General features: G+C 54.2%; 2 protein-coding genes across 2 annotated transcripts in view; both read right to left on the bottom strand.

Moving 5' to 3' along the window:
- The window catches only part of LOC142908376 (uncharacterized), a 10777-nt gene extending 3852 nt beyond the window's left edge, over window positions 1-6925 (bottom strand). Inside the window, exons 1-4 of the mRNA XM_076058947.1 lie at window positions 6219-6925; window positions 4780-4869; window positions 2338-3273; window positions 951-1237 (exon numbers count right to left, since the gene is read on the bottom strand). Of these exons, the coding sequence (XP_075915062.1) occupies window positions 951-1237; window positions 2338-3028 (978 nt within the window). The 5' untranslated portion in view covers window positions 3029-3273; window positions 4780-4869; window positions 6219-6925. The remainder of the gene's footprint in view (window positions 1-950; window positions 1238-2337; window positions 3274-4779; window positions 4870-6218) is intronic.
- Window positions 6926-8425: 1500 nt separating this feature from the next.
- Window positions 8426-25692, bottom strand: LOC142908375 (otogelin-like protein). Its single transcript, XM_076058946.1, has 4 exons — window positions 25576-25692; window positions 23248-23355; window positions 12979-13168; window positions 8426-8700 (listed from the first exon to the last, which is right to left on the bottom strand). Exons 1-4 carry the CDS (start codon window positions 25690-25692, stop codon window positions 8426-8428), a joined length of 690 nt encoding a protein of 229 aa, XP_075915061.1.
- Window positions 25693-26429: the final 737 nt, after the last annotated feature.

Genomic DNA, 26429 nt, shown 5'->3' with positions numbered 1-26429 from the left:
GTAGATATTCAATCTCCTGGCTCCGCCAATTGGGGTTTGGCCAGGAGACGTCACAGACGCCTGTCCCCCCCGGGGCCTCCGGCACAAGCTTATTAGTTACATATTTAAGACGTGGGATTGTGGTAATTAATTGAAGGTGGAGGGGTTACCAGCCCCTCGCACCCATCCAGAGCCCCCCATTGGCTGCTGTGGTGGTCACAGACGCCATGAGGGGAATGGCCAATTAAGATTGGCCCTCACCCCATGGCTCTGCTCACCACCATCACCACCACGACAATCACCACCTCAACCGCCATCACCACCACCACCACAATCACCACCACCAGCACCACCACCACACTCACCACCATCACCACCATCACCACCACCATCACCACCACGCCAATCACCACCACCAGCACCACCACCACCACCAGCACCACCACCATCACCACCATCACCACCACCACCACCATCACCACCATCACCACCACCACACTCACCACTATCACCATCACCACCATCACCACCACCAGCACCACCACCACACTCACCACCATCACCACCATCACCACCACCATCACCACCACGCCAATCACCACCACCAGCACCACCACCACCACCAGCACCACCACCATCACCACCATCACCACCACCACCACCATCACCACCATCACCACCACCACACTCACCACTATCACCATCACCACCATCACCACCACCACCACCACCATCACCACCACCATCACCACCACCATCACCACCACCACCATCACCACCACCAGCACCATCACCACCATCACCACCACCACCACCATCACCACCACCACCATCACCACCATCACCACCATCACCACCACCACCACCATCACCACCATCACCACCATCACCACCACCACCACCATCACCACCACCACCATCACCACCACCATCACCACCATCACCACCATCACCACCACCACCATCACCACCTTCTGGTGACACTCTGTCCACGGAGCGCCGTTCAGCAGCACGTAGCATGGAGCACAGCCTCCTCCTGCACAGCTCTCGTTCCGACGCCGCTCCACCAGCAACTCCTCGTCCACCTCCTCGTCGTCCACCTCGTCCACCTCCTCCACGTCCACCTCCTCCTCGCCCACCTCCTCCTCGCCGGCTCGCAGCCCCCAGCTCTGCAGGAAGCGCTGGGGGTCCTCGCCGACACCCAACACCGAGCCATCGGGCAACGTGAAATCATCGCTGGGGTCCCCGTTGCAGCATCCTGGCGTGTGGGGGGGGGGGCACGGAGGGGGGGGGCACGGGGGGGGGCACGGGGGGAGGGGCCACGAGAAATCGTGACCCTGAACGCGCTAGTGCACGTGACCCAAAACGCCTTCGGAACGAGTATGCAGAGACGCGTTGTGTCGTCAAACCTGCCACCACCCGACACCGGCAGTCAGTCACGGGGTTTGTGTCACGCGCCACGCAGGGAGGGTAGGAGGAGGCCTTGAACGAGATTGTTGAGAAGGACCACTGACTCACCCACTGACTCACTCACTGACTCACTCACTCACCCACTCACCCACTCACTCGCTCACTCACCCACTCACTCACCCACTCACTCACTCACTCACCCACCCACTCACTCACCCACTCACTCACCCACCCACTCACCCACCCACTGACTCACTCACTCACTCACCCACTCGCTCACTCACCCACCCACTCACTCACTCACCCACTCACTCACTCACTCACCCACTCACCCACTCACTCACTCACCCACTCACTCACTCACCCACTCACTCACTCACTCACCCACTGACTCACCCACTGACTCACACACTTACTCACTTACTCACCCACTCACTCACTCACTCACCCACTCACTGACTCACTCACTGACTCACCCACTGACTCACTCACCCACCCACTCACCCACTCACTCACCCACTCACTCACCAACTCACTCACTCACCCACTCACTCACCCACTCACACACTCACCCACTCACTCACTCACTCGCTCACTCACCCACTCACACACTCACTCACTCACTCGCTCACTCACCCACCCACTCACTCACTCACCAACTCACTCACTCACCCACTCACCCACTCACTCACCCACTCACTCACTCACTCACCCACTCACTCACTCACCCACTCACTCACCCACTCACTCACTCACCCACTCACTCACTCACCCACTCACTCACCCACTCACTCACTCACCCACTCACCCACTCACTCACCCACTCACTCACCCACTCACTCACTCACCCACCCACCCACCCCCACTCACCCCCCCCCCCACTCACCCACCCCCCCCACTCACCCCCCCCCACCCACCCCCCCCACTCACCCCCCCCCCTCCACTCACCACACACCCCCACGCTCTGATGCCTTGCACTGGGCTCTGTGAACTGGAGCGTAGCCACTCCACTGCTATGGGCCCACTGGAGCAGGAGGCCACCAGGCGTCACCACGTGGTACATGTGGCCCGTGTCCACCAACGTGATGCCTTCACTCCTCGTCCAAGCCCCATCCACGGTGAGATGTGACATCTCTACCTGGGGTGGTGGTGGTGGTCGTGGTGGTGGTGGGAGAGACAGAGACAGAGAGAGACAGAGAGAGAGACACAAAGAGAGAGACACACAGAGAGAGACACACAGAGAGACACACAGAGAGAGACACACACAGAGAGACACAGAGAGACACAGAGAGACACACAGAGAGAGAGTTGTCACCACGTGGTACATGTGGCCCGTGTCCACCAACGTGATGCCTCCAGTCCTCGTCCAAGCCCCATCCACGGTGAGATGTGACATCTCTACCTGGGGTGGTGGTGGTGGTGGTGGGAGAGACAGAGACAGAGAGAGACACAGAGAGAGAGACACACAGAGAGAGACACACAGAGACAGAGAGAGACACACAGAGAGACAGAGAGACACAGAGAGAGACAGAGACACACAGAGAGAGAGAGTTGTCACCACGTGGTACATGTGGCCCGTGTCCACCAACGTGATGCCTTCACTCCTCGTCCAGGCCCCATCCACGGTGAGATGTGACATCTCTACCTGGGGTGGTGGTGGTGGGAGAGACAGAGAGACACACAGAGAGAGACACACAGAGAGACACAGAGAGACACACAGAGAGACACACAGAGAGAGACACAGAGAGAGACACAGAGAGACACACAGAGAGACACACACAGCGAGAGAGTTGTCACCACGTGGTACATGTGGCCCGTATCCACCAACGTGATGCCTTCACTCCTCGTCCAAGCCCCATCCACGGTGAGATGTGACATCTCTACCTGGGGTGGTGGTGGTGGTCGTGGTGGTGGTGGGAGAGACAGAGACAGAGAGAGAGACAGAGAGAGAGACACACAGAGAGAGACACACAGAGAGAGACACACAGAGAGACACACAGAGAGAGACACACACAGAGAGACACAGAGAGACACAGAGAGACACACAGAGAGAGAGTTGTCACCACGTGGTACATGTGGCCCGTGTCCACCAACGTGATGCCTCCAGTCCTCGTCCAGGCCCCATCCACGGTGAGATGTGACATCTCTACCTGGGGTGGTGGTGGTGGTGGTGGTGGGAGAGACAGAGAGACACACAGAGAGACAGAGAGAGACAGAGAGAGACAGAGACACACAGAGAGAGAGAGAGAGTTGTCACCACGTGGTACATGTGGCCCGTGTCCACCAACGTGATGCCTTCACTCCTCGTCCAGGCCCCATGCACGGTGAGATGTGACATCTCTACCTGGGGTGGTGGTGGTGGTGGTGGTGGGAGAGACAGAGACAGAGAGACACACAGAGAGAGACACACACAGACAGAGAGAGACAGAGAGACACAGAGAGAGAGAGAGACAGAGAGACAGAGACACACAGAGACAGAGAGTCAGAGAGAGACAGAGAGACACACAGAGAGAGACAGAGAGACACACACAGAGAGAGACAGAGAGAGACAGAGAGACACAGAAAGAGACAGAGAGAGAGACAGAGACACACAGAGAGAGACAGAGAGAGACAGAGAGATGGACAAGCATGCACACGTGCATACTACAAAGAAAGTTCCCTGTATAGCCTCAAGAGCAAATGCACACCCATACTCAGTCACACCCACCCACTCACCCACTCACCCACCCACACAACCACCCACCCACTCACCCACCCACACACTCACCCACCCACACACTCACGCACCCATTCACCCACCCACTCACTCATCCACTCACCCACCCACCCACCCACTCACTCATCCACTCACCCACTCACTCACTCACTCACCCACTCACCCACCCACTCACTCATCCACTCACCCACTCACTCACTCACTCACCCACTCACCCACTCATCCACTCACCCACTCGCCCACCCACCCACTCACTCACCCACTCACTAACCCACCCACCCACTCACCCACTCACTCACTCACCCACCCACTCACTCACTCACCCACTCACCCACTCACCCAATCGCCCACCCACTCACTCACTCACCCACCCACTCACTCTCTCACTCACCCACTCACTTCTCACTCTCTCACTCACTCACTCTCTCACTCACTCACTCACCCACTCACTAACCCACCCACCCACTCACCCACTCACCCACCCACTCACCGACCCACTCACTCACCCACCCACCCACTCACTCACTCACCCACCCACTCACCCACTCACCCACCCACCCACTCACCCACTCACTAACCCACCCACCCACTCACCCACCCACACACTCACCCACCCACCCACTGACTCACCCACCCACCCACTCACCCACTCACACACCCACCCACCCACTCACCCTGCGGTTCACGTGGTCTATGAAGAGGTGTTGTTGACCAGACGTCACGTTCACGCTCACCAGGCACAGGCTGGCCGGCCTGGACAGAGCCTGCAACACAGGGCCCAATGTTAAAGTCTACCCCATAGGGCCCAATGTTAAAGTCTCACCCACAGGGCCCAATGTTAAAGTCTCACCCATAGGGTCCAATGTTAAAGTCTCACCCATAGGGCCCAATGTTAAAGTCTCCCCCATAGGGCCCAATGTTAGAGTCTCACCCATAGGACCCAATGTTAAAGTCTCACCCATAGGGCCGAATGTTAAAGTCTCACCCATAGGGCCCAATGTGAGAGTCTCACCCATAGGGCCCAATGTTAAAGTCTCCCCCATAGGGCCCAATGTTAATTTATCCCCCATAGGGTCCAATGTTAAAGTCTCACCCATAGGGCCCAATGTTAAAGTCTCACCCATAGGGCCCAATGTTAAAGTCTCACCCATAGGGCCCAATGTTAAAGTCTCACCCATAGGACCCAATGTCAAAGTCTCACCCATAGGGCCCAATGTTAAAGTCTCACCCATAGGGCCCAATGTCAAAGTCTCACCCATAGGGCCCAATGTCAAAGTCTCACCCATAGGGCCCAATGTTAATTTATCTCCCATAGGGCCCAATGTTAGAGTCTCACCCATAGGACCCAATGTTAAAGTCTCACCCATAGGGCCCAATGTGAGAGTCTCACCCATAGGGCCCAATGTTAAAGTCTCACCCATAGGGTCCAATGTTAAAGTCTCACCCATAGGGTCCAATGTTAAAGGCTCCCCCACAGGGCCCAATGTTAAAGTCTCACCCATAGGGCCCAATGTTAAAGTCTCACCCATAGGGCCCAATGTTAAAGTCTCCCCCATAGGGCCCAATGTTAAAGTCTCACCCATAGGGTCCAATGTTAAAGTCTCACCCATAGGGCCCAATGTTAAAGTCTCCCCCATAGGGCCCAATGTTAAAGTCTCACCCATAGGGTCCAATGTTAAAGTCTCACCCATAGGGTCCAATGTTAAAGTCTCACCCATAGGGTCCAATGTTAAAGTCTCCCCCATAGGGCCCAATGTTAAAGTCTCACCCATAGGGTCCAATGTTAAAGTCTCACCCATAGGGTCCAATGTTAAAGTCTCCCCCACAGGGCCCAATGTTAAAGTCTCACCCATAGGACCAGTGGTGAGTGTGGACAGCTGCTCACCACACCGTACACAGAGTCTCGCCCCACCACACTCAGTGTGTAGGCCACCCTCACCACCCTCACTCACCAGTGGTGAGTGTGGACAACTGCTCACCCCCCTCACCACCCTCACCACCCTCACCACCCCCACTCACCAGTGGTGAGTGTGGACAGCTGCTCACCACACCGTACACAGAGTCTCGCCCCACCACGCTCAGTGTGTAGGCTCCCCTCACCACCCCCACTCACCAGTGGTGAGTGTGGACAGCTGCTCACCACACCATACACAGAGTCTCGCCCCACCACGCTCAGTGTGTAGGCCACCCTCACCACCCTCACCACCCTCACCACCCACACTCACCAGTGGTGAGTGTGGACAGCTGCTCACCACACCGTACACAGAGTCTCGCCCCACCACGCTCAGTGTGTAGGCCACCCTCACCACCCCCACTCACCAGTGGTGAGTGTGGACAGCTGCTCACCACACCGTACACAGAGTCTCGCCCCACCACGCTCAGTGTGTAGGCCACCCTCACCACCCTCACCACCCTCACCACCCTCACTCACCAGTGGTGAGTGTGGACAGCTGCTCACCACACCGTACACAGAGTCTCGCCCCACCACGCTCAGTGTGTAGGCCACCCTCACCACCCTCACCACCCCCACTCACCAGTGGTGAGTGTGGACAGCTGCTCACCACACCATACACAGAGTCTCGCCCCACCACGCTCAGTGTGTAGGCCACCCTCACCACCCTCACCACCCTCACCACCCACACTCACCAGTGGTGAGTGTGGACAGCTGCTCACCACACCATACACCGAGTCTCGCCCCACCACGCTCAGTGTGTAGGCCACCCTCACCACCCCCACTCACCAGTGGTGAGTGTGGACAGCTGCTCACCACACCGTACACAGAGTCTCGCCCCACCACGCTCAATGTGTAGGCCACCCTCACCACCCTCACCACCCTCACCACCCACACTCACCAGTGGTGAGTGTGGACAGCTGCTCACCACACCATACACCGAGTCTCGCCCCACCACGCTCAGTGTGTAGGCCACCCTCACCACCCCCACTCACCAGTGGTGAGTGTGGACAGCTGCTCACCACACCGTACACAGAGTCTCGCCCCACCACGCTCAATGTGTAGGCCACCCTCACCACCCTCACCACCCTCACCACCCACACTCACCAGTGGTGAGTGTGGACAGCTGCTCACCACACCGTACACAGAGTCTCGCCCCACCACGCTCAGTGTGTAGGCCACCCTCACCACCACCCCCACTCACCAGTGGTGAGTGTGGACACCTGCTCACCACACCGTACACAGAGTCTCGCCCCACCACGCTCAATGTGTAGGCCACCCTCACCACCCTCACCACCCTCACCACCCTACACTCACCAGTGGTGAGTGTGGACAGCTGCTCACCACACCATACACAGAGTCTCGCCCCACCACACTCAGTGTGTAGGCCACCCTCACCACCCTCACCACCCTCACCACCCACTCACCAGTGGTGAGTGTGGACAGCTGCTCACCACACCATACACAGAGTCTCGCCCCACCACACTCAGTGTGTAGGCCACCCTCACCACCACCCCCACTCACCAGTGGTGAGTGTGGACAGCTGCTCACCACACCATACACAGAGTCTCGCCCCACCACGCTCAGTGTGTAGGCCACCCTCACCACCCTCACCACCCTCACCACCCACACTCACCAGTGGTGAGTGTGGACAGCTGCTCACCACACCGTACACAGAGTCTCGCCCCACCACGCTCAGTGTGTAGGCCACCCTCACCACCCTCACCACCCTCACCACCCCCACTCACCAGTGGTGAGTGTGGACAGCTGCTCACCACACCATACACCGAGTCTCGCCCCACCACGCTCAGTGTGTAGGCCACCCTCACCACCCTCACCACCCTCACCACCACCCCCACTCACCAGTGGTGAGTGTGGACACCTGCTCACCACACCGTACACAGAGTCTCGCCCCACCACGCTCAGTGTGTAGGCCACCCTCACCACCCTCACCACCCTCACCACCCTCACCCCCCTCACCACCCTCACCACCCTCACCACCCCCACTCACCAGTGGTGAGTGTGGACAGCTGCTCACCACACCATACACAGAGTCTCGCCCCACCACGCTCAGTGTGTAGGCCACCCTCACCACCCTCACCACCCTCACCACCCTCACCCCCCTCACCACCCTCACCACCCTCACCACCACCCCCACTCACCAGTGGTGAGTGTGGACAGCTGCTCACCACACCATACACCGAGTCTCGCCCCACCACGCTCAGTGTGTAGGCTCCACTCACCACCCTCACCACCCTCACCACCCCCACTCACCAGTGGTGAGTGTGGACACCTGCTCACCACACCGTACACAGAGTCTCGCCCCACCACACTCAGTGTGTAGGCCACCCTCACCACCCTCACCACCCTCACCACCCCCACTCACCAGTGGTGAGTGTGGACAGCTGCTCACCACACCATACACCGAGTCTCGCCCCACCACGCTCAGTGTGTAGGCCACCCTCACCACCCTCACCACCCTCACCACCCACACTCACCAGTGGTGAGTGTGGACACCTGCTCACCACACCATACACCGAGTCTCGCCCCACCACGCTCAGTGTGTAGGCTCCCGGCTTCACCATCGCCACCGCCTGCCCATCGAACGTCACCACGTGGAGCTCCGGGAACAGGGAGCAGCGGCCTGGGGGGAGGGGGGGAGGGAGGGGGGAAGGAGGGGGAGGGGGGAGGGGGGGGTGAGCTGTGTGTAGCTGAGGGTAGTGCAGCTGTGTGCAGCTGTGTATAGCAGCTGTGTATAGCAGCTGCTATACACAGCTGCTATACACAGCTGCACACAGCTGTGTATAGCAGCCTTGTGCAGCTGTGTATAGCAGCTGCTATACACAGCTGCTATACACAGCTGCTATACACAGCTGCACACAGCTGTGTATAGCAGCCTTGTGCAGCTGTGTATAGCAGCTGCTATACACAGCTGCTATACACAGCTGTGTATAGCAGCTGTGTGCAGCTGTGTGTTGCTGTGTATAGCAGCTGTGTGCAGCTGTGTATAGCAGCTGTGTGTAGCAGCTGTGTGCTGCTGTGTATAGCAGCTGTGTATAGCAGCTGTGTGTAGCTGTGTATAGCAGCTGTGTGCAGCTGTGTATAGCAGCTGTGTATAGCAGCTGTGTATAGCAGCTGTGTATAGCTGTGTATAGCAGCTGTGTGCAGCAGCTGTGTGTAGCAGCTGTGTATAGCAGCTGTGTGCAGCTGTGTGCAGCTGTGTATAGCAGCTGTGTGCAGCTGTGTATAGCAGCTGTGTATAGCAGCTGTGTATAGCAGCTGTGTATAGCAGCTGTGTGCAGCTGTGTATAGCAGCTGTGTATAGCAGCTGTGTATAGCAGCTGTGTATAGCAGCTGTGTGTAGCTGTGTATAGCAGCTGTGTATAGCAGCTGTGTGTAGCTGTGTATAGCAGCTGTGTGTAGCTGTTTATAGCAGATGTGTGCTGCTGTGTATAGCAGCTGTGTATAGCAGCTGTGTGCTGCTGTGTATAGCAGCTGTGTGTAGCTGTGTATAGCAGCTGTGTGCTGCTGTGTATAGCAGCTGTGTGTAGCTGTTTATAGCAGCTGTGTGTAGCTGTGTATAGCAGCTGTGTATAGCAGCTGTGTGCTGCTGTGTATAGCAGCTGTGTGTAGCTGTTTATAGCAGCTGTGTGCTGCTGTGTGCTGCTGTGTATACCAGCTGTGTGTAGCTGTGTGTAGCAGCTGTGTGCTGCTGTGTGTAACAGCTGTGTAGTGCAGCTGTGTATAGCAGCTGTGTATAGCAGCTGTGTATAGCAGCTGTGTGCAGCTTTGTGCAGCTGTGTGCAGCTGTGTGCAGCTGTGTGTAGCTGTGTATAGCAGCTTTGTGCAGCTGTGTGTAGCAGCTGTGTGTAGCAGCTATGTATAGCTGTGTATAGCAGCTGTGTGTAGCAGCTGTGTAGCAGCTGTGTGTAGCTGCTGTGTGTAGCAGCTATGTGTAGCAGCTGTGTATAGCAACTGTGTGCAGCTGTGTGTAGCAGCTGTGTGTAGCAGCTATGTGTAGCAGCTGTGTATAGCAGCTGTGTGCAGCTGTGTGTAGCAGCTGTGTATAGCAGCTGTGTGCAGCTGTGTGTAGCAGCTGTGTGTAGCAGCTGTGTGTAGCAGCTGTGTATAGCAGCTGTGTGCCGCTGTGTGTAGCAGCTGTGTGTAGCAGCTGTGTATAGTAGCTGTGTGTAGCAGCTGTGTGTAGCAGCTGTGTGTAGCAGCTGTGTGTGTGAGCTGTGTGTACCAGCTGTGTGTGTGAGCTGCGTGTGGCTGTGTATAGAAGCTGTGTGTGTAGCAGCTGTGTGTGTGTGGCTGTGTGTACCAGCTGTGTGTGTAGCTGTGTGTGGCTGTGTGTAGCAGCTGCGTGTAGCTGTGTGTACCAGCTGTGTGTGTGAGCTGTGTGTGTGAGCTGTGTGTGTGGCTGTGTGTAGCAGCTGTGTGTGTAGCTGTGTGTGTAGCTGTGTGTAGCAGCTGTGTGTACCAGCTGTGTGTAGCTGTGTGTACCAGCTGTGTGGGTGGCTGTGTGTGTGGCAGTGTGTAGCAGCTGTGAGTACCAGCTGTGTGTGTGGCTGTGTGTGTAGCTGTGTGTGTGTGTGGCTGTGAGTACCAGCTGTGTGTGTGTGAGCTGTGTGTGTAGCTGTGTGTGTGTGAGCTGTGTGTGTGTGAGCTGTGTGTGTGTGAGCTGTGTGTAACTGTGCGGACCAGCTGTGTGTGTGTGGCTGTGTGTGTGGCTGTGTGTAGCAGCTGTGAGTACCAGCTGTGTGTGTAGCTGTGTGTGTGTGGCTGTGTGTTGCAGCTGTGTGTAGCAGCTGTGTGTACCAGCTGTGTGTGTGGCTGTGTGTGTGTGGCTGTGTGTAGCAGCTGTGTGTACCAGCTGTGTGTGTAGCTGTGTGTGTGAGCTGTGTGTACCAGCTGTGTGTGTGTGGCTGTGTGTGTAGCTGTGTGTGTGAGCTGTGTGTGTAGCTGTGTGTACCAGCTGTGTGTGTAGCTGTGTGTGTGTGGCTGTGTGTAGTAGCTGTGAGTACCAGCTGTGTGTGTGGCTGTGTGTAGCAGCTGTGTGTACCAGCTGTGTGTGTGGCTGTGTGTGTGAGCTGTGTGTGTAGCTGTGTGTGTGACTGTGTGTAGCAGATGTGTGTGTGTGTGAGCTGTGTGTGTAGCTGTGTGTAGCAGCTGTGTGTACCAGCTGTGTGTGTGTGGCTGTGTGTGTGGCTGTGTGTAGCAGCTGTGTGTGTGGCTGTGTGTGTAGCTGTGTGTGTGAGCTGTGTGTACCAGCTGTGTGTGTGTGGCTGTGTGTGTAGCTGTGTGTACCAGCTGTGTGTACCAGCTGTGTGTGTGGCTGTGTGTGTAGCTGTGTGTACGAGCTGTGTGTACCAGCTGTGTGTGTAGCTGTGTGTAGCAGCTGTGGGTGTGGCTGTGTGTGTAGCTGTGTGTACCAGCTGTGTGTGAGCTGTGTGTAGCTGTGTGTAGCAGCTGTGTGTACCAGCTGTGTGTACCAGCTGTGTGTGTGTGGCTGTGTGTACCAGCTGTGTGTACCAGCTGTGTGTGTGAGCTGTGTGTAGCAGCTGTGTGTGTAGCTGTGTGTACCAGCTGTGTGTGTGGCTGTGTGTACGAGCTGTGTGTACCAGCTGTGTGTGTAGCTGTGTGTACCAGCTGTGTGTACCAGCTGTGTGTGTAGATGTGAGTACCAGCTGTGTGTGTGTGAGCTGTGTGTGTGGCTGTGTGTGTAGCTGTGTGTACCAGCTGTGAGTACCAGCTGTGTGTGTACCAGCTGTGAGTACCAGCTGTGTGTGTGGCTGTGTGTGTGTGAGCTGTGTGTGTGTGAGCTGTGTGTGTGTGGCTGTGTGTAGCAGCTGTGTGTGTGTGGCTGTGTGTGTGTGAGCTGTGTGTGTGTGGCTGTCTGTACCAGCTGTGTGTGGCTGTGTGTGTGACTGTGTGTGTGTGGCTGTGTGTACCAGCTGTGAGTACCAGCTGTGTGTGTGGCTGTGTGTAGCTGTGTACCAGCTGTGAGTACCAGCTGTGTGTGTGAGCTGTGTGTACCAGTTGTGTGTGCCAGCTGTGTGTACCAGCTGTGTGTGTGTGGTTGTGTGTGTGGCTGTGTGTACCAGCTGTGTGTACCAGCTGTGTGTACCAGCTGTGTGTACCAGCTGTGAGTACCAGCTGTGTGTGTAGCTGTGTGTACCAGCTGTGTGTACCAGCTGTGTGTGTGTGGCTGTGTGTGTAGCTGTGTATAGCAGCTGTGTGTACCAGCTGTGTGTACCAGCTGTGTGTGTAGCTGTGTGTACCAGCTGTGAGTACCAGCTGTGTGTGTGTGGCTGTGTGTACCAGCTGTGTGTACCAGCTGTGTGTGTGTGGCTGTGTGTGTGTGAGCTGTGTGTGTGTGGCTGTGTGTACCAGCTGTGAGTACCAGCTGTGTGTACCAGCTGTGTGTGAGCTGTGTGTAGCTGTGTGTGGCTGTGTGTGTGAGCTGTGAGTACCAGCTGTGTGTGTAGATGTGTGTGTGTGTGTGGCTGTGTGTACCAGCTGTGTGTACCAGCTGTGTGTACCAGCTGTGTGTGTGTGAGCTGTGTTTGTGTGTAGCTGTGTGTGTGGCTGTGTGTAGCAGCTGTGTGTGTAGCTATGTGTACCAGCTGTGTGTAACTGTGTGTACCAGCTGTGTGTGTGGCTGTGTGTGTGTGTGCCAGCTGTGAGTACCAGCTGTGTGTGTGTACCAGCTGTGTGTGTGTCTGTGTGTGTGAGCTGTGTGTACCAGTTGTGTGTGTAGCTGTGTGTGTGTGGCTGTGTGTCAGCTATGTGTACCAGCTGTGTGTGTGTGGCTGTGTGTGAGCTGTGTGTGTAGCTATGTGTACCAGCTGTGTGTGTGTGGCTAGGTGTACCAGCTGTGTGTGCCAGCTGTGTGTGTGGCTGTGCGGGCGTCTCTCACAGGGGCACTCCCAGCGAGGGGGGCAGCAGGGGTCCGAGTCCACCCTGAGGGGGGCCCCGAGGAGCCCGCAGGGGGCCCCCCCAGGGGGGCTCAGCGACGGGGGGCAGAGGTCGCTGAGGTTGAGGAGCAGCGGGCGCTGGCGGAGGCAGAAGCTGAGGACGCACGGAGACACACGGACCCAGGTGGACTCCTGAGGGGTAGAGGAAGGGTCAGACACATAGAGACTCATAGACTCATAGAGACTCACAGACTCATAGAGACTCATAGAGACACACGGACCCAGGTGGACTCCTGAGGGGTAGAGGAAGGGTCAGACTCTTAGAGACTCATAGAGACTCATAGAGACTCACAGACTCATAGAGACCCATAGAGAAACACGGACCCAGGTGGACTCCTGAGGGGTAGAGGAGAAGGGTCAGACTCTTCATAGAGACTCATAGAGACCCATAGACTCATAGAGACTCATAGACTCATAGAGACACACGGACCCAGGTGGACTCCTGTGGGGTAGAGGGAGGGTCAGACACATAGAGAATCATAGACTTATAGAGACTCATAGAGACACATAGACTCATAGAGACTCATAGAGACACACGGACCCAGGTGGACTCCTGAGGGGTAAAGGGAGGAGAGTCAGACTCCTCATAGAGACTCATAGAGACTCATAGACTCATAGAGACTCATAGAGACACACGGACCCAGGTGGACTCCTGAGGGGTAGAGGAGAAGGGTCAGACACATAGAGACTCATAGACTCATAGAGACTCATAGAGACACATAGAGACTCATAGAGACACACGGACCCAGGTGGACTCCTGAGGGGTAGAGGAGACGAGTCAGACTCTTCATAGAGACACACAGACTCATAGAGACATATAGAGACTCATAGACTCATAGAGACACACGGACTCAGGTGGACTCCTGTGGGGTAGAGGAAGGGTCAGACACATAGAGACACATAGAGACTCATAGAGACCCATAGAGACTCATAGACTCATAGAGACACACGGACCCAGATGGACTCCTGAGGGGTAGAGGAAGGGTCAGACACATAGAGATCCATAGAGATTCATAGAGACCCATAGAGACTCATAGACTCATAGAGACACACGGACCCAGGTGGACTCCTGAGGGGTAGAGGAAGGGTCAGACACATAGAGATCCATAGAGATTCATAGAGACCCATAGAGACTCATAGACTCATAGAGACACACGGACCCAGGTGGACTCCTGAGGGGTAGAGGGAGGGTCAGACTCTTAGAGACACACAGAGACTCATAGAGACTCATAGAGACACATAGACTCATAGAGACACACGGACCCAGGTGGACTCCTGTGGGGTAAAGGGAGAAGGGTCAGCCTCTTAGAGACACACAGAGACTCATAGAGACTCATAGAGACACACGGACCCAGGTGGACTCCTGTGGGGTAGAGGAGAAGGGTCAGACTCCTCATAGAGACCCATAGAGACACACAGACTCATAGAGACCCATAGAGACACACGGACCCAGGTGGACTCCTGAGGGGTAGAGGGAGAAGAGACAGACTCATAGAGATCCATAGAGACACACACAGACTCATAGAGACACACAGACTCATAGAGACACACAGACACATAGAGACACACAGGCTCATAGAGACACACAGACTCATAGAGACACATAGAGACTCATAGAGACTCATAGACTCATAGAGACTCATAGAGACACACGGACCCAGGTGGACTCCTGAGGGGTAGAGGAGAAGAGTCAGACTCTTCATAGAGACACACAGACTCATAGAGACATATAGAGACTCATAGACTCATAGAGACACACGGACTCAGGTGGACTCCTGTGGGGTAGAGGAAGGGTCAGACACATAGAGATCCATAGAGATTCATAGAGACCCATAGAGACTCATAGACTCATAGAGACACACGGACCCAGGTGGACTCCTGAGGGGTAGAGGAAGGGTCAGACACATAGAGATCCATAGAGATTCATAGAGACCCATAGAGACTCATAGACTCATAGAGACACACGGACCCAGGTGGACTCCTGAGGGGTAGAGGAAGGGTCAGACACATAGAGATCCATAGAGATTCATAGAGACCCATAGAGACTCATAGACTCATAGAGACACACGGACCCAGGTGGACTCCTGAGGGGTAGAGGAGAAGAGTCAGACTCCTCATAGAGACTCATAGACTCATAGAGACTCATAGAGACACACGGACTCAGGTGGACTCCTGTGGGGTAGAGGAGAAGGGTCAGACACATAGAGATCCATAGAGATTCATAGAGACCCATAGAGACTCATAGACTCATAGAGACACACGGACCCAGGTGGACTCCTGAGGGGTAGAGGGAGGGTCAGACTCTTAGAGACACACAGAGACTCATAGAGACTCATAGAGACACATAGACTCATAGAGACACACGGACCCAGGTGGACTCCTGTGGGGTAAAGGGAGAAGGGTCAGCCTCTTAGAGACACACAGACTCATAGAGACTCATAGAGACACACGGACCCAGGTGGACTCCTGTGGGGTAAAGGGAGAAGGGTCAGCCTCTTAGAGACACACAGAGACTCATAGAGACTCATAGAGACACACGGACCCAGGTGGACTCCTGTGGGGTAGAGGAGAAGGGTCAGACTCCTCATAGAGACCCATAGAGACACACAGACTCATAGAGACCCATAGAGACACACGGACCCAGGTGGACTCCTGAGGGGTAGAGGGAGAAGAGACAGACTCATAGAGATCCATAGAGACACACACAGACTCATAGAGACACACAGACTCATAGAGACACACAGACACATAGAGACACACAGACTCATAGAGACACACAGACTCATAGAGACACATAGAGACTCATAGAGACTCATAGACTCATAGAGACTCATAGAGACTCATAGAGACACACGGACCCAGGTGGACTCCTGTGGGGTAGGGAGAAGGGTCAGACTCCTCATAGAGACACATAGAGACCCATCGAGACACACAGAGACTCATAGACTCATAGAGACACACAGACTCATAGAGATCCATAGAGACACATGGAGACACATAGACTCATAGAGACACACGGACCCAGGTGGACTCCTGTGGGGTAAAGGGAGGGTCAGACACACAGACTCATAGAGATCCATAGAGACACATGGAGACACACAGACTCATAGAGACACACAGAGACACACAGACTCATAGAGACTCATAGAGACACATAGACTCATAGAGAAACACGGACCCAGGTGGACTCCTGTGGGGTAGGGGGAAGAGTCAGACTCATAGAGACACAGAGACTCATAGAGACTCATAGAGACTCATAGACGCATAGAGACCCATAGAGACTCATAGAGAAACACGGACCCAGGTGGACTCCTGTGGGGTAGGGAGAAGGTCAGACTCATAGAGACTCATAGAGACCCATAGAGACTCATAGAGACACACAGACTCATAGAGACTCATAGAGACCCATAGAGATCCATAGAGACTCATAGAGAAACACAGACTCATAGAGAAACACGGACCCAGTTGGACTCCTGTGGGGTAGGGGAAGGTCAGACTCATAGAGACCCATAGACTCATAGAGAAACACAGACTCATATAGACTCATAGACTCATAGAGACTCATAGAGAAACACGGACCCAGGTGGACTCCTGTGGGGTAGGGGAAGGGTCAGACTCATAGAGACACACAGACTCATAGAGACTCATAGAGACTCATAGAGACACACAGAGACCCATAGAGACACACGGACCCAGGTGGACTCCTGTGGGGTAGGGGGAAGAGTCAGACTCATAGAGATCCATAGACTCATAGAGACACATAGAGACACATAGACTCATAGAGACTCATAGACTCATAGAGACCCATAGAGACTCATAGAGATCCATAGAGACACATAGAGACTCATAGACTCATAGAGAAACACGGACCCAGGTGGACTCCTGTGGGGTAGGGGGAAGGGTCAGACTCATAGAGACACACAGACTCATAGAGACACACAGACTCATAGAGATCCATAGAGACACACAGACTCATAGAGACTCATAGAGACACACAGACTCATAGAGATCCATAGAGATCCATAGACTCATAGAGACTCATAGAGACACACAGACACATAGAGAAACACGGACCAACGTGGACTCCTGTGGGGTAGAGGAAGGGTCAGACTCTTCATAGAGATCCATAGACTCATAGAGACTCATAGAGACTCATAGAGAAACACGGACCCAGGTGGACTCCTGTGGGGTAGGGGGAAGAGTCAGACTCATAGAGACACAGAGACTCATAGAGACTCATAGAGACTCATAGACGCATAGAGACCCATAGAGACTCATAGAGAAACACGGACCCAGGTGGACTCCTGTGGGGTAAAGGGAGGGTCAGACTCTTCATAGAGACTCATAGAGATCCATAGAGACTCATAGAGACTCATAGAGATCCATAGAGACACACAGACTCATAGAGACACACAGACTCATAGAGACCCATAGAGACACACAGACTCATAGAGAAACACGGACCCAGGTGGACTCCTGTGGGGTAAGTGGAAGGGGCAGACTCATAGAGACACATAGAGACTCATAGAGACTCATAGAGACACACAGACTCATAGAGACACATAGTCTCATAGAGACTCATAGAGACTCATAGACACATAGAGACTCATAGAGACACACAGACTCATAGAGACACACAGACTCATAGAGACTCATAGAGATCCATAGACTCATAGAGACACATAGACTCATAGAGACACATAGACTCATAGAGACTCATAGAGACACACAGACTCATAGAGACACACAGACTCATAGAGACACACAGACTCATAGAGACACATAGACTCATAGAGACACATAGACACATAGAGACTCATAGAGACACATAGAGACTCATAGAGACTCATAGAGAAACACAGACTCATAGAGACACACAGACACATAGAGACACACAGACTCATAGAGACACACAGACACATAGAGACACACAGACACATAGAGACACACATACTCATAGAGACACACAGACACATAGAGACACACAGACTCATAGAGACACACAGACACATAGAGACACACAGACACATAGAGACACACAGACACATAGAGACTCATAGACTCATAGAGACACACAGACACATAGAGACTCATAGACTCATAGAGACACACAGACACATAGAGACACACAGACTCATAGAGACTCACAGACTCATGGAGACACACAGACACATAGAGACCCACAGACCCATAGAGACTCATAGAGACTCATAGAGACCCACAGACCCATAGAGACTCATAGAGACTCATAGAGACACACAGACTCATTGAGACACACAGACTCATAGAGACACACAGACTCATACAGACTCATAGAGACCCATAGAGACACACAGACTCATAGAGACACACAGACTCATAGAGACACACAGACTCATACAGACTCATAGATACCCATAGAGACACACAGACTCATAGAGACACACAGACTCATAGAGACACATAGAGACACAGACTCATAGAGACACACAGACTCATAGAGACACATAGAGACTCATAGACTCATAGAGAAACACGGACCCACGTGGACTCCTATGGAGTAGGGGAAGGGTCAGACTCGTAGAGACACACAGACTCATAGAGACACACAGACTCATAGACACACACACTCATAGAGACACATAGAGACACACAGACTCATAGAGACACACAGACTCATAGAGACACATAGAGACACAGACTCATAGAGACACATAGAGATACACAGACTCGTAGAGACACACAGACTCAGAGACACACAGACTCATAGAGACACATAGAGACACACAGACTCATAGAGACACATAGAGACACACAGACTAATAGAGACACACAGACCCATAGAGACCCATAGAGACCCATAGAGACACACAGACTCATAGAGACACACAGACTCATAGAGAGCCATAGAGACCCATAGACTTATAGAGACTCATAGAGACACACAGACTCATAGAGACTCATAGAGACACACAGACTCATATAGACTCATAGAGACACACAGACTCATAGAGACACACATACTCATAGAGACTCATAGAGACACACAGACTCGTAGAGACTCATAGAGACACAAAGACTCATAGAGACCCATAGAGACCCACAGACTCATAGAGACCCATAGAGACACACAGACTCATAGAGACACATAGAGACACATAGAGACTCATAGAGACACATAGAGACACACAGACTCATAGAGACACACAGACTCATAGAGACACACAGACTCATACAGACTCATAGAGACCCATAGAGACACACAGACTCATAGAGACACACAGATTCATAGAGACACATAGAGACTCATAGACTCATAGAGAAACACGGACCCACGTGGACTCCTATGGAGTAGGTGAAGGGTCAGACTCGTAGAGACACACCGACTCATAGAGACACACAGACTCATAGACACACACACTCATAGAGACACATAGAGACACACAGACTCATAGAGACACATAGAGACACAGACTCATAGAGACACATAGAGACACACAGACTGGTAGAGACACACAGACTCAGAGACACACAGACTCATAGAGACACATAGAGACACACAGACTCATAGAGACACATAGAGACACACAGACTAATAGAGACACACAGACCCATAGAGACACATAGAGACACACAGACTAATAGAGACACACAGACCCATAGAGACCCATAGAGACCCATAGAGACACACAGACTCATAGAGACACACAGACACATAGAGACCCATAGAGACCCATAGAGACCCATAGAGACACACAGACTCATAGAGATCCATAGAGACAAACAGACTCGTAGAGACACACAGACTCATAGAGACACACAGACTCATACAGACTCATAGAGACCCATAGAGACACACGGACTCATAGAGACACATAGACTCATAGAGACTCAGAGACACACAGACTCATAGAGACACACAGACTCATAGAGACTCATAGAGACATACAGACTCATAGAGACTCATAGAGACCCACAGACTCATATAGACCCATATAGACACACAGACTCATAGAGACATAGAGACATACAGACTCATAGAGACTCATAGAGACACACAGACTCATAGAGACCCATAGAGACACATAGACTCATAGAGACATAGAGACCCATAGAGACACACAGACTCATAGAGATCCATAGAGACACACAGACTCATAGAGACTCATAGAGACACACAGACTCATAGAGACTCATAGAGACACAGACTCGTAGAGACTCATAGAGAAACACAGACTCATAGAGACCCATAGAGACCCACAGAATCATAGAGACCCATAGAGACACACAGACTCATAGAGACACATAGAGACACACAGACTCGTAGAAACTTATAGAGACACACAGACTCATAGAGAGCCATAGAGACCCACAGACTCATAGAGACTCATAGAGACACACAGACTCATAGAGACTCATAGAGACACACAGACTCATATAGACTCATAGAGACACACAGACTCATAGAGACACACAGACTCATAGAGACTCATAGAGACACAAAGACTCGTAGAGACTCATAGAGACACAAAGACTCATAGAGACCCATAGAGACCCACAGACTCATAGAGACCCATAGAGACACAAAGACTCATAGAGACACATAGAGACACACAGACTCATAGAGACACATAGAGACACACAGACTCATAGAGACACACAGACTCATAGAGACACACAGACTCATGGACACCCGTAGAAACCCACAGACTCATAGAGACCCACAGACTCATAGAGACCCATAGAGACCCACAGACTCAGAGAGATCCATAGAGACCCACAGTCTCATAGAGACCCACAGACTCATAGACACCCATAGAAACCCACAGACTCATAGAGACCCACAGACTCATAGAGACCCATAGAGACCCACAGACTCAGAGAGATCGATAGAGACCCACAGACTCATAGATACCCACAGACTCGCAAAGACCCACAGACTCATAGAGACCCACAGACTCATCACACAGAGACCCACAGACTCATAGAGACCCACAGACTCACCACACAGAGACCCACAGACTCACCACGCAGAGACCCACAGACTCACCACACAGAGACCCACAGTCTCACCACACAGAGACCCACAGACTCACCACACAGAGACCCACAGACTCACCACACAGAGACCCGCAGACTCACCACACAGAGACCCACAGACTCACCACACAGAGACCCACAGACTCATTACAGAGACCCACAGACTCACCACACAGAGACCCACAGACTCATCACACAGAGACCCACAGACTCACCACACAGAGACACACAGACTCATCACACAGAGACCCACAGACTCACCACACAGAGACCCACAGACTAACCACACAGAGACCCACAGACTCACCACACAGAGACCCACAGACTCACCACACAGAGACCCACAGACTCACCACACAGAGACCCACAGACTCACCACACAGAGACCCACAGACTCACCACACAGAGACCCACAGACTCACCACACAGAGACCCACAGACTCACCACACAGAGACCCACAGACTCACCACACAGAGACCCACAGACTCACCACACAGAGACCCACAGACTCACCACACAGAGACCCACAGACTCACCACACAGAGACCCACAGACTCACCACACAGAGACCCACAGACTCACCACACAGAGACCCACAGACTCACCACACAGAGACCCACAGACTCACCACACAGAGACCCACAGACTCACCACACAGAGACCCACAGACTCATCACACAGAGACCCACAGACTCACCACATAGAGACCCACAGACTCACCACACAGAGACCCACAGACTCATCACACAGAGACCCGCAGACTCACCACACAGAGACGTGCAGACTCACCACACAGAGACCCACAGACTCACCACACAGAGACCCACAGACTCACCACACAGAGACCCACAGACTCACCACACAGAGACCCACAGACTCACCACACAGAGACCCACAGACTCACCACACAGAGACCCACAGACTCACCACACAGAGACCCACAGACTCACCACACAGAGACCCACAGACTCACCACACAGAGACCCACAGACTCACCACAAAGAGACCCACAGACTCACCAAACAGAGGCCCACAGACTCATCACACAGAGACCCACAGACTCACCACATAGAGACCCACAGACTCACCACACAGAGACCCACAGACTCACCACACAGAGACCCACAGACTCACCACACAGAGACCCACAGACTCACCACACAGAGACCCATAGACTCATCACACAGAGACCCACAGACTCACCACACAGAGGCCCACAGACTCATCACACAGAGACCCACAGACTCACCACACAGAGACCCACAGACTCACCACACAGAGACCCACAGACTCACCACACAGAGACCCACAGACTCACCACACAGAGACCCACAGACTCATCACACAGAGACCCGCAGACCCACCACACAGAGACCCACAGACTCACCACACAGAGACCCACAGACTCACCACACAGAGACCCACAGACTCACCACACAGAGACCCACAGACTCACCACACAGAGACCCACAGACTCACCACACAGAGACCCACAGACTCACCACACAGAGACCGACAGGCTCATCACACAGAGACCCACAGACTCACCACACAGAGACCCACAGACTCACCACACAGAGACCCACAGACTCACCACACAGAGACCCACAGACTCACCACACAGAGACCCACAGACTCACCACACAGAGACCCACAGACTCACCACACAGAGACCCACAGACTCACCACACAGAGACCCACAGACTCACCACACAGAGACCCACAGACTCACTACTCAGAGACCCACAGACTCACCACACAGAGACCCACAGACTCACCACACAGAGACCCACAGACTCACCACACAGAGACCCACAGACTCATCACACAGAGACCCACAGACTCATCACACAGAGACCCACAGACTCACCACAAAGAGACCCACAGACTCACCACACAGAGACCCACAGACTCACCACACAGAGACCCACAGACTCACCACACAGAGACCCACAGACTCACCACACAGAGACCCACAGACTCATCACACAGAGACCCACAGACTCATCACACAGAGACCCACAGACTCACCACAAAGAGACCCACAGACTCACCACACAGAGACCCACAGACTCACCACACAGAGACCCACAGACTCATCACACAGAGACCCACAGACTCACCACACAGAGACCCACAGACTCACCACACAGAGACCCACAGACTCACCACACAGAATCCAACTTCTCACCTCGCACTTGGCAGCCACCGTATGGGTGAAGATGGGTGGAGGCAGGGTGGAAATTAACGAATCATCGGTCGTGGAGACCCAAGGCTTCTTCCCAAGAGGGGTTGACACCTACACACAGCGCACTCTGAGACCCAGTCTATACCCCGAGTCTCTAGACCCCGAGTCTCTAGACACCGAGTCTCTAGACCCCGAGTCTCTACACCCCGAGGCTCTAGACCCCGAGTCTCTAGACCCCGAGTCTCTACACCCCGAGTCTCTACACCCCGAGTCTCTACACCCCGAGTCTTTAGACCCCGAGTCTCTACACCCCGAGTCTCTACACCCCGAGTCTCTACACCCCGAGTCTCTACACCCCGAGTCTCTACACCCCGAGGCTCTAGACCCCGAGTCTCTAGACCCCGAGTCTCTACACCCCGAGTCTCTACACCCCGAGTCTCTACACCCCGAGTCTTTAGACCCCGAGTCTCTACACCCCGAGTCTCTAGACCCCGAGTCTCTAGACCCCGAGTCTCTACACCCCGAGTCTCTACACCCCGAGTCTCTACACCCCGAGTCTCTAGACCCCGAGTCTCTAGACCCCGAGTCTCTACACCCCGAGTCTCTACACCCCGAGTCTCTAGACCCCGAGTCTCTACAACCCGAGTCTCTACACCCCGAGTCTCTACACCGTGAGTCTCTAGACCCCGAGTCTTTACACCCCGAGTCTCTACACCCCGAGTCTCTACACCCCGAGTCTCTACACCCCGAGTCTCTAGACCCCGAGTCTCTACACCCCGAGTCTCTAGACCCCGAGTCTCTACACCCCGAGTCTCTACACCCCGAGTCTCTAGACCTCGAGTCTCTAGACCCCGAGTCTCTAGACCCCGAGTCTCTAGACCCCGAGTCTCTACACCCCGAGTCTCTACACCCCGAGTCTCTACACCGTGAGTCTCTACACCCCGAGTCTCTAGACCCCGAGTCTCTAGACCCCGAGTCTCTACACCGTGAGTCTCTAGACCCCGAGTCTCTAGACCCCGAGTCTCTACACCCCGAGTCTCTGGACCCAAGTCTCTACACCCCGAGTCTCTAGACCCCGAGTCTCTAGACCCCGAGTCTCTACACCCCGAGTCTCTACACCCCGAGTCTCTAGACCCCGAGTCTCTAGACCCCGAGTCTCTACACCCCGAGTCTCTACACCCCGAGTCTCTAGACCCCAAGTCTCTAGACCCCGAGTGTCTACACCCCGTGTCTCTACACCCCGAGTCTCTACACCCCGAGTCTCTAGACCCCGAGTCTCTAGACCCCGAGTCTCTACACCCCGAGTCTCTAGATCCCGAGTCTCTACACCCCGAGTCTCTACACCCCGAGTCTCTATACCCCAAGTCTCTAGACCCCGAGTGTCTACACCCCGTGTCTCTACACCCCGAGTCTCTACACCCCGAGTCTCTAGACCCCAAGTCTCTAGACCCCGAGTGTCTACACCCCGTGTCTCTACACCCCGAGTCTCTACACCCCGAGTCTCTAGACCCCGAGTCTCTAGACCCCGAGTCTCTACACCCCGAGTCTCTAGATCCCGAGTCTCTACACCCCGAGTCTCTAGACCCCGAGTCTCTAGACCCCGAGTCTCTACACCCCGAGTCTCTACACCCCGAGTCTCTACACCCCGAGTCTCTAGACCCCGAGTCTCTAGACCCCGAGTGTCTACACCCCGTGTCTCTACACCCCGAGTCTCTACACCCCGAGTCTCTAGACCCCGAGTCTCTACACCCCGAGTCTCTACACCCCGAGTCTCTACACCCCGAGTCTCTAGATCCCGAGTCTCTACACCCCGAGTCTCTAGACCCCGAGTCTCTAGACCCCGAGTCTCTAGACCCCGAGTCTCTACACCCCGAGTCTCTACACCCCGAGTCTCTACACCCCGAGTCTCTAGACCCCGAGTCTCTAGACCCCGAGTCTCTACACCCCGAGTCTCTAGACCCCGAGTCTCTACACCCCGAGTCTCTAGACCCCGAGTCTCTACACCCCGAGTCTCTACACCCCGAGTCTCTACACCCCGAGTCTCTACACCCCGAGTCTCTACACCCCGAGTCTCTACACCCCGAGTCTCTACACCCCGAGTCTCTACACCCCGAGTCTCTAGACCCCGAGTCTCTAGACCCCGAGTCTCTAGACCCCGAGTCTCTACACCCCGAGTCTCTACACCGTGAGTCTCTAGACCCTGAGTCTCTACACCCCGAGTCTCTACACCCCGAGTCTCTACACCCCGAGTCTCTACACCCCGAGTCTCTACACCCCGAGTCTCTACACCCCGAGTCTCTACACCCCGAGTCTCTACACCCCGAGTCTCACCTTAGCTGGACTTGGACTCGCTGTGACCACGCCCCAGAGAGGAGACCTGGTCTCAAATATTTCCGTCGAAGGTGACCTAAAGGTGGTCCTGTTCAGCGTCCACGGCCCTCCGGTCATCGCGTGGGGATCGTGGTCATGCACAGTGGCGGCTGTTGTTGTTGTTGTTGCTGCTGTCGGTGCTGTTCCTGCTGTCGCCGATTCTGCTATGACTGTTACCCTTGCTGTTGCTGATACTGCTGCTGTTGTTGCTGCTGCTGCTGCTGTTGCTGCTCCTACAGTCGCTGGTGTAGCTGACGCTGCTACTGCTGTGCCTGCTATCAGCACCGCCGCTGTCCCTGCCGTCTCAAACTCCGCCGGGTCTTCTCCCGCCGCCGTCGCCGCTATCGATCTGACGGCCGCTGTTGCCGTGAACAGCGTCGCCTCTGCCGGGGCTGCTGTCGCCACTGCTGTCGCCCCGAGGGAGGCCGTGGCTGCTGTCGCTGCTGCTGTCGCTGCTGCTGCTGCTCGTGTAGCTGTCACGCCTTCCATTGCTGTTGCTCTGGACGCTGTCGTGCTGGGGAGTTCTGCTGCTGCTGCTGTTGTTGTTGCTGCTGTTGTTGCTGGCACTGTTGCTGCTGTTGCTACTGCTGCTGTTGATTCTACTGCTGTTGCTACTGGTACTGTTGTTGCTGGCGCTGTTGCTGCTGTTGCTACTGCTGCTGTTGATTCTGCTGCTGTTGCTACTGCTGCTGTTGATTCTGCTGCTGTTGCTACTGCTGCTGTTGCCTCTGGCGCTGTTGATTCTGCTGCTGTTGCTACTGCTGCTGTTGTTGCTGGCGCTGTTGCTGCTGTTGCTACTGCTGCTGTTGATTCTG

This window comes from Petromyzon marinus, assembly GCF_048934315.1.
Source record: "Petromyzon marinus isolate PM22_M1 ecotype Great Lakes invasive population chromosome 80 unlocalized genomic scaffold, UKy_Petmar_22M1.pri1.0 chr80_unloc.5, whole genome shotgun sequence".
In the NCBI taxonomy this organism is placed as follows: domain Eukaryota; kingdom Metazoa; phylum Chordata; class Hyperoartia; order Petromyzontiformes; family Petromyzontidae; genus Petromyzon; species Petromyzon marinus.
Note: the sequence above shows the minus strand (reverse complement) of the source record. Positions and strands in the feature narration are given on the sequence as shown.